At 43.1% G+C, this 17,380-nt stretch overlaps 1 protein-coding gene across 1 annotated transcript in view; it reads left to right on the forward strand.

Annotated features, from left to right (window-relative positions):
• T265_06055 (hypothetical protein) overlaps positions 1-17,380 on the forward strand; it is a gene marked incomplete at both ends in the record, with an annotated part of 90,468 nt that overhangs the window by 65,943 nt on the left and 7,145 nt on the right. The window contains 3 exons of the mRNA XM_009171225.1: positions 884-1,241; positions 1,278-1,541; positions 12,745-12,945. Coding sequence (XP_009169489.1) covers positions 884-1,241; positions 1,278-1,541; positions 12,745-12,945 — 823 coding nt within the window. The remainder of the gene's footprint in view (positions 1-883; positions 1,242-1,277; positions 1,542-12,744; positions 12,946-17,380) is intronic.

Genomic DNA, 17,380 nt, shown 5'->3' on the forward strand with positions numbered 1-17,380 from the left:
TGACTAGCTGTAAGCCACACTTTTGAGCATCATCAGACCAGATTTTCCCCGCCATGGCAGTAAGATATGGAAAACGTGAAATCAAGTGGAACGTAAGGTTGACGGAAACTCGGGGACTGTGCCTACCTGATGCTCCCCGAGAAGGGCAAAACCGGTCAGAGGCTGTTGAATGGTTTTCAGCAACTTTATGAGTAGTGTGTTGTACTTATACAAGGTTAGCATTTGGTTTCGTTCAAGTTTGCTTGCGCCCAACTTTTGCACCGTCAGATGCTCGTAGCACTTGTTTTCACTACTTGCCAAAGCAATCTGAATAAGTGCGTCCAAAAAGCCTTCGGATGAGAACTGAACTCTTCGTGGTGTGACCAACTGATCAGCTGCCTTCCACACAGGTAATTTAGTAGTAAATTATAAGGTCTTTACCGTACAATCTTCTAGGAAATTGAAGCTTCTTCCGTGAAGACAACCCCATCTGAGCTTAACTATCAGAGGGGGCACGCTTAAAAACTCACAAACGATTAGAAAGGTGTGCTTGCATACAAGCGCTGGCTATGGAAGTTGCCACGAGAAGAGGGCGATGACAAAAACGGTACATCATATATTATCATTGATTCATGCTACTTCGAACCTAACCAGTTGATATGCCCCTGTATCCCATGGTCCGCTATTGCGGGTGGGTGACTGCACCATCGGCAAGGCAAAGGTAAACAACCTAAACCGATCAGACGGATCAGCTGATTTAGGTACAGCACAAACAAGGTCAGGAAACCGTTTATTTCGCGATCACACCAAATCCCGGAAATTAAAGAAAAATTTGATACAACTCATGAAACCTCTCGATATTTGATTGATAGACAAAAAAATCATATTTTGACTTGCCTGCCAGGCTCTTGGTGGAGAGTGGAGCTCAGCTGACTGACGTCGACAATTCGGGGAGAACGCCACTGCTAGTTGCTTGTGAAACAGGACATGTCGAGGCTGTCAAAGTCCTACTTACCCTCAGTTCGGCTGTCAGCGATTCAGAATCTCACAGTTTGGGTCAGTCCAACACAGCCAGTGTCCCCTCCATCCCTTCCGAACAGTTCGTACCGCACGCTCGAGGATCTATCGGTGCGGATCCCACGAGCACGTTAGTCGGTCGACCCTCATTAGATGGTCATACGCCTCTACGAGTGGCAGCAATGACAGGCAATGCTGATTTGGTCGGTGTACTGCTAGCGGCCGGAGCTGACCCAGATTACCAAGTAAGTCGGTGCGCTGTACCTCCGCACTTCGTATAGGCTATTCCTATGCCACCTAACTGTCCATCTGTTCCTTTCTTCCAGGATGCATACGGTCGAACAACACTCTATCTATTGGCTCTTGAAGGCATGGTGGAAATGGCCGATCTCCTACTGCATACACCTGCGCCAGGTGCACACGCTCGACCAGGGGTGATGGCGGTTGTAGGGGCCAATCCCGTGTTAGCTGATGATGAGGGTCGATGTCCTCTCCATGTTGCAACTTGGCAAGGTCATCTTGAGATGGTCAGGTTGCTCTTACAGGTGAATCGCCTTTAATTTATGGCAAACTGTTCGAACCCTTCTGTTTGCTAAGTGAGCGGTCTGAAAACAGGAGCAATCATTGCGACAAAATTTATCGTAACTGAATATCCCTTTCGTTACCCAGTTGGAAGTTGTTACAGCGTCTTGAACCAATGATGCCAAAAAATACCATCAAAGAAACATGTCCTAGTTCATACAACATTTGTTCACAGTAAAGCAACTCAGATCGTATTTCGCGTCTTGAAGATCATTTAGGAAAGTTCACTCGGAGTTATCCGCTGGAACCTGAACAGTTAGTTGATGCCGAGTATAACTGAGAAAAAAATTATCACTCTACTCCAACTCAGTCAACAATACCCAAGTAGCCTACGATCGATACACCAAGAACAGCCCCTTTGGTGGTGTGATCTGATTGCTATTTGGCTGGAGTTGGTTCACATGTCTGTGGGCTGTGGTATTTTGTCACTGCAAATGTCGGTATAGGCAATGCCAAAAAACAATTGTGTCCTGAAACTAAGATATCACCAAAGAATTAACAACTCGACCCAACTAGATTTCTCGGTGGCTCCTTTGTTTAGGATAAACCACCGACCTTATGGGTGAAGGGATCGGCGACACACCGTTTGGATTGGTGGTAAAGCGCTGGGACCCTGAGCAGTCTAAATGTTGCTTTATTTCTTCAACTCTTCGGTTTTAGGGACAGCTTTTCCGGTGTTCAAGGTATTGCAATATCGTTGGCAAGACGTTTGTACTATTGGGGCTTTGTATGGATTAACAATGACCTAGAAGCTTTCAACCCAGCATTGATCGCCTTGGTGCCGGTCTGAAAATTCATGCCCTAGGGTCAAGGGACACAAATGTTGATGCAGGCGGATGAACTACGGCCACTCATGTTGCCCACCCATTTTTCACTCGTCACTAAGATGACTAAATCACAGGACCGATGTAGGCTAATTCCGCACCTAGGGAGGTCCTAATAACAACTGTTTGGACATTCCGCCCCCCCTAAACATTCAATTAACTACCTCATAAATCAGTGGAGTGACAAAGTGACTGGTGATAGTACATTTCCCGTTCCACAAAAGCAATGGTTTAAACTTCGGAGTAGCTGAGGTTTGTGTGCTTGCTGGTTGCTTGTGTGTGTACAATAAGCCATATTGAAATCAGGTGTGCGAGTTAGGAACGAAGTAACAAGATTTATTTTTGAAGTACGAATCAACGTGGTTCTCCATCTGAATAAAGCCTGTTTCAGTGGTTTTAGAGCCTTATTCGGCCTTGATGTCTCGATGTACACAATGACATTTCGTCGACAAGGACTGTCTTTCTTTGTAGTACATTTAACCGTCTATAAGGTGGATCCAAACGCTTATTGCTCAAATAAGACAGTGCGGTCCGTCTGTAAGGTACCTCTGTTAGCTTGGTGCTTAATTCGAGCCAGTCAACACGTGGGACCACGTGATGTGAATCCCATGCTTGAACGATTAGTGCAAGTTTACCACGCTACTGATCAACCGCTCATGGTTAGACGCTTAAGTGTTCAAACTACTAGCCAGCGGAATGAGAGCTCGAGAGTGCCCCGGAGCGAGGTTCATCAGATTCGCACTGCCGATGTTTCCTAGTAAGGATGAAACAGATGTAGAGTACTTCTTCGCTTTTCAGCACAGCTTGGCTTTACTTGCCGGACAAAATCTTCAGTAAAGTTTTACTTACATCTTTCTCCCATTTTCCGCTCTTTCCACACATTGCAGTCTCGTTTAGAGAAACTGTCATGGTTAAATATCGCTCAGTAATGGTTTTCTACCAATAGTGAGAATACTAATGGGTCCGGCATGTGGTGCAACAATAGGCAGTAGAAACATATTGATCGGCTGTGACGTTTCAGAGGCAACAGGTCAAAGGCAAATTTGCACGGGTAGGACGAGACAAGAATTTGGAGGTTGGGGATTTTATTATGAAACCTTGCCAAACTTGTTCGAGTACACAGTCTTCATTTTACTTATACGCTAAGAGGAACACCCTGAGAGTCCGTCGCAAACTGTTCAAAGGTAACTCGACGTAGGGCCTATACTTTCCCCGTTTGGTATGGCCGGATGGATGAAGCGATCGTGGTCATCGGTGAACTTCGTCACATGTGTGGAAGAAGAGGTCTTCGTTTACTAAAGTGGAATTGCACGTTAGGTTGGTTTCCTTCGCAACATAGCTTTCTTTCACCCGGCGATCAGGCTCAGTCAGGTTTAAGAAACTTCATTCCATGACAAGAGTTTCTGCCCAGCCGACCACTTCATGGTTGTGAGCATTTTTTTAAAGTTTGTGAATTCGTTGTGCTGAATGTGTATAGTAAGTGAATCGTACATATACTTCGACACCGAAACATGCTTTTCTTTTGACCGAACGCATTTCACCTCAAAAATGTGCAGCATGAAACATATGTAGGTAGATAGATAGATAGATAGAAGATAGATAGATAGATAGATAGATAGATAGATAGATAGATAGATAGATAGATAGATAGATAGATAGATAGATAGATAGATTAGAAGATAGATAGATAGATAGATAGATAGATAGATAGATAGATAGATAGATAGATAGATAGATAGATAGATAGATAGATAGATAGATAGATAGATAGATAGATAGATAGATAGATAGATAGATAGATAGATAGATAGATAGATAGATAGATAGATAGATAGATAGATAGATAGATAGATAGATAGATAGATAGATAGATAGATAGATAGATAGATAGATAGATAGATAGATAGATAGATAGATAGATAGATAGATAGATAGATAGATAGATAGATAGATAGATAGATAGATAGATAGATAGATAGATAGATAGATAGATAGATAGATAGATAGATAGATAGATAGATAGATAGATAGATAGATAGATAGATAGATAGATAGATAGATAGATAGATAGATAGATAGATAGATAGATAGATAGATAGATAGATAGATAGATAGATAGATAGATAGATAGATAGATAGATAGATAGATAGATAGATAGATAGATAGATAGATAGATAGATAGATAGATAGATAGATAGATAGATAGATAGATAGATAGATAGATAGATAGATAGATAGATAGATAGATAGATAGATAGATAGATAGATAGATAGATAGATAGATAGATAGATAGATAGATAGATAGATAGATAGATAGATAGATAGATAGATAGATAGATAGATAGATAGATAGATAGATAGATAGATAGATAGATAGATAGATAGATAGATAGATAGATAGATAGATAGATAGATAGATAGATAGATAGATAGATAGATAGATAGATAGATAGATAGATAGATAGATAGATAGATAGATAGATAGATAGATAGATAGATAGATAGATAGATAGATAGATAGATAGATAGATAGATAGATAGATAGATAGATAGATAGATAGATAGATAGATAGATAGATAGATAGATAGATAGATAGATAGATAGATAGATAGATAGATAGATAGATAGATAGATAGATAGATAGATAGATAGATAGATAGATAGATAGATAGATAGATAGATAGATAGATAGATAGATAGATAGATAGATAGATAGATAGATAGATAGATAGATAGATAGATAGATAGATAGATAGATAGATAGATAGATAGATAGATAGATAGATAGATAGATAGATAGATAGATAGATAGATAGATAGATAGATAGATAGATAGATAGATAGATAGATAGATAGATAGATGGAAGTTTCGATGGGTGGACGGGTAACTGATTTTATCTGCAGCATATAATGCTGATGCGTTACGTATTATCTGAAACATTGTGTACTGTACAAGGATACTGAAGCGCACAAGGGGTAGTGTAGGTTTTCCCTGGGGAAAATGGAAGCTTTTATGTCATATTATTATCAACATATTACGTAACCTGAGACGTTTCGCACTGGTTTTTTAAGCAGGTCAGTGTGCAAGGCAACCGTTTTGGTACGGCAGGTCTAAAGCAAATAATCTAACGCCCATTGTCTTTTCTGTTCTGCATTTGCCAGACGTAGGTGGTGCACTGTCCTTACTACCGTACAATTCGTTTCAGGTTACTCCTTTTCACGTGTAACTCAATCTCTACGATCACAATCCACTTCTATTCTCAGGATAGTATTTCAGTAATTTTGGTACGTGAGGCCTTGGTGCATTCCGTTCCTAAACAACCTTTCGGACAAAGTTTATTGCTTGAAACAAAGGGCTCGTTTTTCAGTTGGTCGTCCTATGTAAAAAAAGGCGCCTAGCATGATTGGTTGCGTGTTTCTTGCACAACTTGTAAACGTTTCAGTGTTCAGGGAATGTGAAAAAAAATCGTATACAACAGCACGCGAATAGAAGTTTTCATGTGATCAAAGATGCATAAAAGGCGGTTACAAAAAAAACAATATGAAGCAATAATAATTCAGCACTGATCCCTCATACCTTACCGTAACCTTATCGTTTGAATTGATCACCAGATGGCTTCCTAAAAGCAGTGCACCAAGGAGATAATGCTCCGAAAAGAGGAAGAAAGTTCCCAAGTTGACGCATCCTTTATTTCGGTACAGTGACCGGCTAAGTTGATCGAATAGCTTCGGAGGCTGACTTCGGACATGCGTTGCGACAAGGATGGTCTTCTGGGCAGATTAGCTAGAACTCACCGATCTTCTCCACGGAGTGCTCTGACCCTTTTCGCTTTCTCCTGAACCTAGCACGATGTTCCTTTGTCTGAGAGATCTTGATTGTCCCCCTTAGCCAGGGTGGTCAGAATATAACTAACCGTATTTTGTCCAAAAGCTGGGAACTAGACTTTCAAAAATACTCGAACAAGGAGATTAATATGGTAGTTCTTTATATCGGTGTATTGGATAGGATAGCGTAGCTATTTTTATTGAAGATTGCGTTAGACCTGAGTTACGATAGCAGTGGCACTTTACGAACAAAAAGTCTGAAGATGACACTATTCTCTATTGACCAGTTGTATGAATCATTGTCGTCTTTCTGATGAGCACCATTGCTTTCTGGGGCAGTGACATTTGTATTTAATTACGGTCCCCGCTTCAGTGCCCTAGTGTCAGTAAATGACTCGTCAACGAAAAACACAATGGTTTTATTCCGAACAAAGGGGTGCAAAAGTTACGAGGGGGCTCGCGCTATTTCAAGGGTACTTTTGACATTGGTCCAGGCTGTTTGATCAGCGTTTGGTGAATGCCCATCATCATCGACCGTGCTTTTGTGAAATGCTTGAGCACTCATCAAATATTGACGATTCGATTGATTGATTGATTGATTAGTTGGTTGATTGATCGATTGATCGACCTGCACCCTTGCCCGCTTACCTACTGAATGGAGTTCGGTGGTCTCAGCAGGTTTCGGGGCTTTTGGGATTATTTTCAGGAAGCTAAACTTGATGATAGTAACCACTTTTAGATTTTCACTTGGTAAAAAACGGCGGAGACCAGCTACGTATTCATTGAAGATTCCGTCCCTGGTTGTGCGACTTACTGCATAGGGTTTTGTCACATGGGAATTCCGCTATGTGGTCTAGCACAGATCCACTTATACCCTTTGTGTGAGCTTTTGAAAGAAGGATGCGATGTTCTTTACCTTTGAAAATTCCAGCTGGATTATATTCATTATCGGGTTGGAACCCCTTGGGATCTAGAAGTGTGTACTGTTCGGAGTAATTTATAGTTTCCATGTATATTATGGCCTGTATCATCTTCGATGTCATCTACGAGATCGATAGATTGTTGGATCTGCCAAGATGCCATACTTGAGCACTGACGTGTCCAACGAGAGTTTACAGCAACTGACCATCTGTCATTACTTCTTGTGGGCTAAGTTGAGAAGAAGGGACGTTTAGCTGGATGTAGTAGTCGATGCGCTTAAGGCCGTTGACTGACTGATAGCGTCTTGAAACATCCGACCATTGTTTCTAACCATGGGAGATTCGAGACCCTCATAAATGAAAAATTAATGAAACTCTCACGTACTTAGTGGTGAACAGTGATAGATAAAGAACTATCCGTTCCATCAGCTAAGTTTGGACGACAGTGTAAAACATTCACAGTCTGAATTCCTAATCAGCGTCTCTGATCTCAACTCTGAAAGTTGGTTCTTACCGCAACACAACCCCCGATCTTGAGGAACTTTCTTCGCAGCAGACTGCATCTCATGAAGTGAAATCTCAGTGTCAGGAGCTGCCGCAGATAGACATGACTCAGTCACAGTACCTATGTCACACAAACTACAGCCCTAATGAGGCAAAGTTTGGGATAAACATCCGACAAGTGCTGGGTATTCTTTGGTGGCGAGAGAGGTTATCCAGTCCAGAGAGATTCTGGTTTGAACCAAATAGATGAGTCTTTTTGGTGTGTACACGTATCGTCCACTGCTTCGTACCAACCGACAGACATTTTAGCAGTGATTGGTGCTGAAAAAGCCTAACTTAAAGAACTGGCGGAACGATTTCTCGCAGACGACAACGGCGGAAATGGGATTCAGGGTTTAGCTGAGATGCCTCCATCGCTCGAGTTGGCGTGTGTGGTCCTATAACCATGAGTAAACTCAAGCTTTCAGCTAAAATGTGCAAATACTGCCCACCTTTCAACATCTCGCTGAGTTTTAAAGCAAAATTACTAATTCTACATTCGCATATGTGAGAGTATGTCACACAGAGCCATGCCACTGAAAGGAAGCAGGATGGCTGATATTCCCAAACCTCGACCGGAGCATTCGGGGTATCGGGTTTGGTTCGAACAACAGAACTTCCGGTCATTAAGCGTGCGCCTTAGCCGCTGGGCCATCTCCAGATCACAAATCAATGCTCATCGCTTGATAACCTCACTGAAAGGAAGCAGGATGGCTGAGATACCATCGAGGTTGGTTTCGAACAACGGAACTTCAGGTCAGTAAGCATGCGCCTTAGCCGCTGAGCCATCTCGAGGTCACAAATCAATGCTCATCGCTTGATAACCTATGCTAATGTAAAGTCTACGCATCAAGGTTCAACTGTTTTCGACTGCAAAATATTCCTCCATTCCCCGACCTTGACTATCCTATAACGCTCCCTGTCAGTCCTTAGGCACTCTGGCATTCAGCGTTCGAAAGCTCTGCGCGCATCATCGTTTATTTCCGGCTTAGTCACCTTGGCATCACTGAAAGTTGCTGATTGTGAGGGTTGTGTATGCATGGCTTCTTTTACCTTTCTCCAATCGCCGTTCTCCGAATCACATTTCCACCACTGTGCCCGTCAACTTCTAGAAACTTCTCAGTTAGCTCAGTACGGTGTTGTTGAGCCACAAAGACGCTTTGCTGGCGACAAACTTAGTGGCTCTGCCTCAACCGGACTGTTCTCTAGAGAAAGTGCGCCCGCATAATGGGGTAGTCAGACTGGTGTTGTATACTTCAGAGTAAGCGGTAATGTTTTATCGAAAGTCTTCAACGGTAGCTGATTACCAAGTAGTCCACCCGAGTCCACCGCTGGTTTGTAACTGCTGGCTTCCAGGTAACAAGGCATGATCATTTCTGCTGAAAGTTTGGGGTGACTGAAAACAGATGATACTCAGCAGATAAGTGAAAAAGTCGCTCCCCACTACCTAGGTGATGTTTATATTCCCCGAATCGCACTTTAAGATGAACGTCTTCGGGAATTAGTCAACCAACCCGGAGATTTATATCACCTGCTATAAGCACGAAGAGACCGAAACACCTGAGATAAATCTCGAGAGAAGCCAATTATCTCGACCGTGCAGCTGTCGTTTGTGGGGATCTTCGCTGGTAGAGCGATCAAACGCTGTTCGCCGCGACGAGATGTATCAAGTTTAGTTAGGCCACTTGACCGAATAGCGAAATCCTGGGATCCCGTTCAGTTCTGGGTCTGAGCACATACCACAGGCCATTGCATCATCATGACCAGACACATAAAGAGCTAATGTGGAGAATCTGAGTTATTCTCGACCGGACTTGGGTCGGAGACACAACATACGTCAATAAAAAACAAGGTATGAGCAAAACCTGCGTGTTGTCCAATTCGACAAAGACCATGAATGTTGAAACCGGCAATATGGAACAGATCTCTTTAAGTTAATAGAGGTTTTTCAATGTAGATCGCCTCTTGTAGTTGGAGTTAACCTACTCCGAAAAAGCTGAGAAGCACGGTGCAGCTACTGCACAACGGACGCATGGTGAACGATTGAATAGAGACAAACTGGGCTGAAGACGGATTGGTTAAACGGTTCATGTCGGTAGGCAGGCAAAGTGATGGTTCTGTCTACTTATCGATTGTGTAAATGCAGACCGGTGTACCAAAAACTGTGCAAAGTTAGTAGGCAGGATGGCTCTGCGCAGCGCATTCCAACGCATTTCCGTAACTGAAAACAACGACAGTTACCTTGTTTGGCTTATGCGCGCACGAGTGTGCGCTGGCAGGCCGTTTTTTGAACGTTCAAGTATGGCGAGAGGTAGGTATGCGGAGGCGCTTAGGTGGGTGGGGTCGTAACTCACGGCGTTGGGAGTGCGTCGAAAGTGAGGAAAAATTTACAATAAAAAACGAGAGTAATCCAGGAGTGTGGGTTTGATGTCCCTAAGACAGTTGAACAAACCGGCGGCGTCGACCACAGTGAATAGGATTCAACACTGGAAAAGTCAGACTAAAACTCTGAAACAGTACTCAGTTGGTCTGACTGTTTTTTTTATTGGGCGGTCACGGTTCACTCTTACCACATATCAGTGCCTACCGGAATGATCCGACCTCCCAAATGTGTCCATCGTAAAACGCCAAGTGGAGTTTGACCCATGAGTTTAAGATTTTCTTGCGATATTTCACAGAAGAATGGACACGATACTGTGCACTGCTAAAATAGTGATGAATTAGAGAGGGGTGACATTCAGAGAGCTTTGAATCCGGGATGGTTCTTCTCCCGAAACTCTAAGTGGCACAAAAAGCAAGCGCAAGTAAACATGTCCGACTCCCCAGCAACATTCCGCTTAAAACCCTACCGGTTTCGCCCTTTACCGACATCATCAGGTAGCCATATTCTCTGGATATCCACAAACCTTATATCCCGCTTGAAAACCAGATTGTACACAGCTGGCGAACTATACTCAGTTGCAAATTACTGTGGAGAGAAAAGTAGAAGTTACCATAGCCAGGATAATCAGTTTACTCTCCCGCAAACGGGTTTGTCCAACCACTTAGAATTACCTTTTTTTGTTTTTGAATCTTTCTCATTGATTGTGATAATGAGTCCAGATCGAAGCGACTGTGGTATCTGCGTGTATGACACCTGATTTTTGAGTCATTATGTGCTCTGGTGCTCTTGTGACCCTAGAGTGTTTGCTACCTGTGCTCCGCGTTTCTGCCGTTGTCCAACTAAAGTTTCCCTGTTTCTCTATGAACGTAACGAATTCACACTTACTGGATGAATTGACACAGGTGAGCTAGATTCACTCGCTTTCTCTTCACTGGCTCAGTCGTTGTAGAGATGCGCAAGATCGCAATTCGTCCGATGGACTCGTCAGGTTAATGTGACCCACTTGTGTTCTTTTCGGGATGTAACTAAACGAAACAAGAGCTACAATCCTGATTGATGCGGCCAACACTTGAGGGAATGATTTTTAATAAAGTACGTTTTAGCCAACTACCCAAAGCGCTGACAACTCACCAAATGTGTATGCACGATATTGGAAGATCAGGGTTTGTTAGTACATTCGCGAGCGATGCTAGATTAGATACGAGCTTTTCCCTGCCTCTAACCTGTTCTCAGAGTAGTTCTCCGTTGCATTCGCTGTGAAGTCTGTATACCACATTTTGTTCCCTTGCTGATGGCACGGACCTGCTTAAATTTGCTTTTGGTGTATGGCAATTCTCAGAGAAATGTCTTTCCTGTATCACCTCAACTATTGTCTAAACCATACATCGTGAGCACCAAGGCAGAAAAGATCAGAAAATACAGCAGATTCACCCAAAGTGTGATACGATTGAAAGTCCTAGTAAATCCCATCGTTTGATTCGTTTTGTGTTTAGTTCTTCTGAAATTTATACCAAAAACAGCCGGGCAGCAGATGCACTGTGGCGAAGATTCTTTACATGAAATGACACGAACAGAAATCTTGTTCTTTTGTCCTCTAAGAAAAACTGAAATCTGGGTCGTACCATCGGAATGTCTGCTGCCTTTCGTGTGTGTTGGTTCCACTACTCAAAACTGCAACAAGGTCCGTTCAAGTCACGTTCTTATGAAAAATGGTCACTCGAGTTTTTGTTCAAAATGTGACAGTGTCAAATTCGTGGTTTCCGGATCAGGGAGAATCCCACCCCCCAACCCCAACCACGGAATAGTTGTTGAAGGTTACTACCTCTCCAGGGGAGTGACCCTTTCTCCAGACAACTTCGTCTTAGAAAAAGGTTAGTGTGTCACTCAGGAGCCAATAACTACACCCTAAGAATTTAGCGAAATGCATTCATTTGCAAACCAGTTTGATTTTGCAGGAGACTCACCTGGAAACCAGCTGAATCTCTCGGTTACGATGTTTCCAAGCAACTAATGTGCTGCAACAGGCCTTCGCATGTTTCAGTTGGTACGATATTCGAGATATCGCGATGCATGTATATTCGTAATGCACTTACTACTCATAAGGTTGCTGAAAATTCTTCGACAACTCACGACCATTTTCACCCTTCTTGGAGCTCATCAGGTAGGCGTAGTCTGCGAGTTTCCGTCAAACTTATTATCTACTTGAACCCAAACTGCATGAACTTGGCGATTTGTTTTTGTGGGGAACTCATCTGGAACTCAACTAAAATATCGTGATATCTCGAATATCGTAGTGAGTGAAATATGAGACGGCCCGGTAAAGTACATTCAGTTGCCTGGAAACATCACAAACGAAGGATTCAGCTGGGTTCCAGGTGTGTCTCTCGAGAAACCAAATTAGTTCCCAAGTGAGTGTATTTCGCTAATTTCGTGCTATTTGGGTTCAAGTAGAACATAAGGTTGACGGAAACTCGGGAGCTACAAGGTGAGTTTGAAGAAAAGCGAAATCGGCCGTCGGCTGTCGAGAAATTTCCACAAGCCTTCTGGATAGTGTAATACGTCTACACCCTAGGAACATCGCACTTCTGGGAAATTTGTTTCAACTCAGTTCCATTTCCCCCGTATTTTGGTTTTTCCATTATTCCACCTACGTTTACCTCGCCTTCAGGCAGGGACTCCGGTCGATATTCGGGATAGAGAGGGACGAACTCCTTTGCAGCTTGCGGCTTGGCAGGGACATACCTCAATATGTCAGGTACTTCTGAACGAAGGAAACGCCCGGGTGGATGCTGTGTGTAGTCAAGGCGCTACTTCCCTTTGTATTGCAGCACAGGAAGGCCACTTGGAGGTGTGTACAGTGCTTCTACAAGTGAGTCGTTTCCTTAGTATTCGGAAACTTTTTGTTTTACAAAAAGATCACATTTTGCGAACAAAACACGGTAAAGGTGTTGATCGGGAAAATACGAACATAAAATATTCCGGAGGAAACCGGAATGTTCTCGATAATTACAAATTAACATGGCTTTTTCATGGTCTGCAAGTGTACACATTGACGTACGTGCTTGCTCAGGTAGAGTAGACGGTCGTTTCTTTGCTCATCGAGCAAGGCAATTTAGTTGCAGGTTTCACCTCCAATCAGGGTGACATCATTGGTGCGTTGATTGGTGAAGTGTGCGAGGAGCTAGCCCGGAGATTACGACTGGTTGTCTGGGGAAACGATTCTATCGGTCGGTCCGTTTCTCTGTATCGTTAATGGTCGGCATCCACGTGACTCAGCTCGGACTCTCCTAGTTGCGTTCTTTGATCTGTTTTCAGGTGAGCTTGGTTCTGGTACCCTGTGAGTTCCACACCTGTGAGTCCTGAAATCACTATCCCTAAGGGAGCGGTCGGTTTGAGGAGCAAAGATGTTCCTTTTTCACATAGTTATCTTGCAGGGAGTTCAAATATATTCTTGATGTAAAGTTGAACTAACGTCTGAAAATTTGGAATTGTTGTCTTATTCTTACATAAGCTTCTCTACAACGTTCTTCGGATGGTTATTCTTCTTGAATACTCTGGAAAGATGACTTTCCTTCTTTGTTTTAGTTCACTAGTTCTGCTGTTGAGTAACTAAGACAATATTTTCAGGGTCTTTAACCAAGTGTCCGTTGGAGTTTCGTTCTGTAAGTAAAGCTAATCTGTGCTGAAGACCACGAAGCAATGTACAACAGATTAAACCTCGTTGAGACTAGTCAGCAGGGCTCGTCGCGGATCTCCAGAGGGTTTCGAACCCCGATCTTCCGGTCAGCGGTTGAACACAACCGTGCGACCTCGATTAGCTTGCTCTTAGACTGCATATAGCATCGCTCATCCTTCAATCATAGAGACCACATCATGTGGTCATCCGCTCACTTACTTCTCGAGTAATTACTTCTAAGTTGGAAGTTTCAATCATCTAGTGAACTTAATGTTGGTTGGTAGTATGCGGACATTTGATTTCTCGTCAAGTGAGTGAAACCAATAATGTCACGAGACAAGTGAAACTTTCACCTGAGAAGTCGTCACAACAAGTACGACCACGTGATCTAGACTCCGTGATGGAAGGTTGAATGGTCACAGCCTCTTTAAGTGAGATTTAATCACAATGCTTCACAGCTGCTTGTGGTCGAATGGTAAATTGTTCGAACTGCTAGCTGATTGGTCGAAATTTCTTACTCCGGTTTCGTGAGCTGTGCACTTGCTTACTCCCAAATAGGATGAAACCGCTGTACGGTGTTCCTACGCTGTTCAGCATAGATTGGACGAAACATGAATTGAAACTTGCCATATCCCCTGACACTACTACCAACCTTTCATGACTCGTTGAATATACTCCACAAGGCCTGGTTTAACTGGCCAATTCCGAAAGGGCGGCTTCGAGTTTCCAAACTGTAGCTTTGACAGTTTGATTGGCCCAGAATTTTTAGAACTAACCCCTAAAGGTCACTCCACTTAGAGCGTGTTTCCTGAATATGTCAGTTTCCCATCGATACTTCAATCTTTCGACATTGATTTACCTTTCTATCGGAGCTATCAAGCGGTCAACACCACAACGACCAGTGGCGGAAATTTGATACAACTTTCAGGCATCCAACAGCCTTGAAAACAGGCTTGAACAAGTTTTTCCAGTTATGGACAAATCAACTATGAAAGAAACTTGGAAAATCCTCTCTTCTCACCAAACGCAACACCTGATTACAGAGTGAATCAAAAAACTCAGCCAAGATGCAAATTATCTCGTAGTTTCAAGTCAGTTTTCTACAGACCACTGATAAAAATGCCTGCCCGCAACACTAAAAACGAATCGATTGTCTTCTGCACCAGTTTGTCGTGGCTCGTTGAGTTGACGTCAAATAAAACTCCGTCTAAAGATAACCTTTTCTGTGTTCGGCACTCTAAATCCAACTGTCGATTTAACGTGAACGAGTTATCGAGAAATACACTCATTTGCACATCAATTTGGTTTTCATGAGAGACTCAACTGAATCTCNAAACTCTTCGACAGCCCACGACCGGTTTTGCCCAAATTGGTGCTCATCAGGTAGGCGCAGTCCCGGAGTTTCCGTCAACCTTATGATCTACTTAAAACTCGGGACTGCGCCTACCTGATGAGCCCCAAGAAGGGCGAAACCGTTCGTGGACTGTCGAGGAGTTTTCAGCAACCTTGTGAGTAGTTTCCTTTATGTGAACGAGTTACTTCTGAATTCCAGAAAGCCGACTGTTCAATTCTCCTCATTTTGGTTCCAAAACCCTAGTGCCAAACGGGTAACCACAGCCGTTGTTATACCATGCATTCACTGTGATCGCAGGCGGTGGAAAATTCAGTCCGTTTTGATGACTATTAGCCGGAAGAGTTCCCTCAACGCTCTACTACTTAAAAATTCCAAGTAGGTCGACACCTTTATTAGGTAAGTTGATATAATAAGAAATAAAAGTGTCGGCTACCAAGGGATCTGAGAATCAGCGTTAATTTAGTGTGATGTCCATCGATTCACTTTAGATATTCAGATTGTATATCAAACGACCTGCTCGTTTCCAAAGGCTACTGGCTATTCTCTATTAGTCTGAAAGTCCAAATAGCTTCCATGACCTGAACCGTACCAGCCACCGGATTAACCCCGCTTAACCTTTTGGAGTGGTCTATCAAATTTCGCCAACTCGTTCTTAGATTGTGTTCCAAAGTGCAGTGGAAAAATACGAGACGACTACTGTTCGGGTACGTGACCCTTCTCTAGGTGTGTGGAGGTCCCCCCACTGTCTCGGTTCACGAATCACAGTCGTCAACAAAAAACCGACTTGATAGTGCCCCTGTTTTAGGCCAGTTATAAAGGTATAGAAAACACACTTTCCCAACTACGAGTACTTTTATAAAGGAAACCAGTTACAAGCTCGCTGAGAGCTCTTCGATAGCCCACATTCGGCTTCGCTCTTCTTCGATCTTATGATCTACTTGAACCCGAATTGGGCTGATTTTGACAAATACACTGGTTGGCACCTCAACTGGGTTTTTACTGGAGACAACTTGATCTCTGGTTGGTGAATTTCTTCAGCTGATCGTATTGCACCAAGGCCGTCTATGATATTCCAGATATCGCATTATACTTTCATAAAGGAAACTACTCACAAAATTGCTGAAAACTCTTCGGGAGCCCACGACCGGTTTCGCCCAAATTGGGGCTCAGCAGGGGAGCGCAGTCCCCAAGTTTTCGTCAACCTTATGTTCTGCTTGACTGGTTCCGACACTCATTTGAATATCAACTGGGTTTTTGCTGGAAACTCAACTAAATCTGTCGTTTTATCGTTTATCGTTTCCTCATTATGCTAAGCTGAATATCACTCAATCTGGTGGAAAACGCTTGCAGTCGATGTGCAAGTTATCATTTCAGTGAAATTCGCAGAACGGTCTGTAGAATTGTTACTGGGCGATGTTTCTCCTTTGACATGCGCCAGACACAGAACATACATGAAGGATTTACGGTTCACGCAACAGTGGCGGACTGCCGAGCCCGAGGGACACTGCTATACCTCCCAGAGTGCAGTGAATAGAGAGCAAACAGCTGGCGAAGTCGTGGATGTTTCAGAAGCACCGCGTTGAAACCTGGTGGTGTGTGGTTGTCAATCCAGGGGAAACATTAGCAGAAATATTGGAGGTTCCCACCCCACCCAAATTTTCTTGGTAACCTCTTCGTAACCCTAACGTATCCACAGAAATTAACATAAATTACATTGAAGAGGAATCATCAAGTGAAGTGCGCTGAGTCCCTAGACCCGGTCCTCCAGACCCACCATTCTTAAAACTCGGCAGCCAGTACCAGCACACAAAATCTCTTTGCCGACACGTGACGCTGATTCCTTTTGCTGGCGGGAAGCAGTCTTGGTGATTAGTTTTTCTTCTACCTTGAAACGTAATCAACCTTGTCACTTTGCCTGGCGAGCCTTGTGTGCCCAAAGCGAAACTTTCACCAAAATGATGAACGTCGTTCATCACGTGCTGGATCGCCTACAGGTACTGAAACGGTCAGGACAGATGTGTGTGCAAAATTATTTTAAACTTTTTTTCCTCTTTTCCTTAATTCCGGTAAACATTAGTGAATTCGGGGTCATCGGTAAAATTATTTTAAACTTTTTCTCCTCTTTTCCTTAATTCCGGTAAACATTAGTGAATTCGGGGTCAAACACTCGGTAAATTTGCTTTCCCACCGGTTTTGAAAAACTGACTTGTTTCAGTTCTTGGGAAAAAACGAACCTCTCCTTAATCGTTGCGTGGATATATACTCATGAGTAGT

This window comes from Opisthorchis viverrini, assembly GCF_000715545.1.
Source record: "Opisthorchis viverrini unplaced genomic scaffold opera_v5_123, whole genome shotgun sequence".
Classification (NCBI taxonomy): domain Eukaryota; kingdom Metazoa; phylum Platyhelminthes; class Trematoda; order Opisthorchiida; family Opisthorchiidae; genus Opisthorchis; species Opisthorchis viverrini.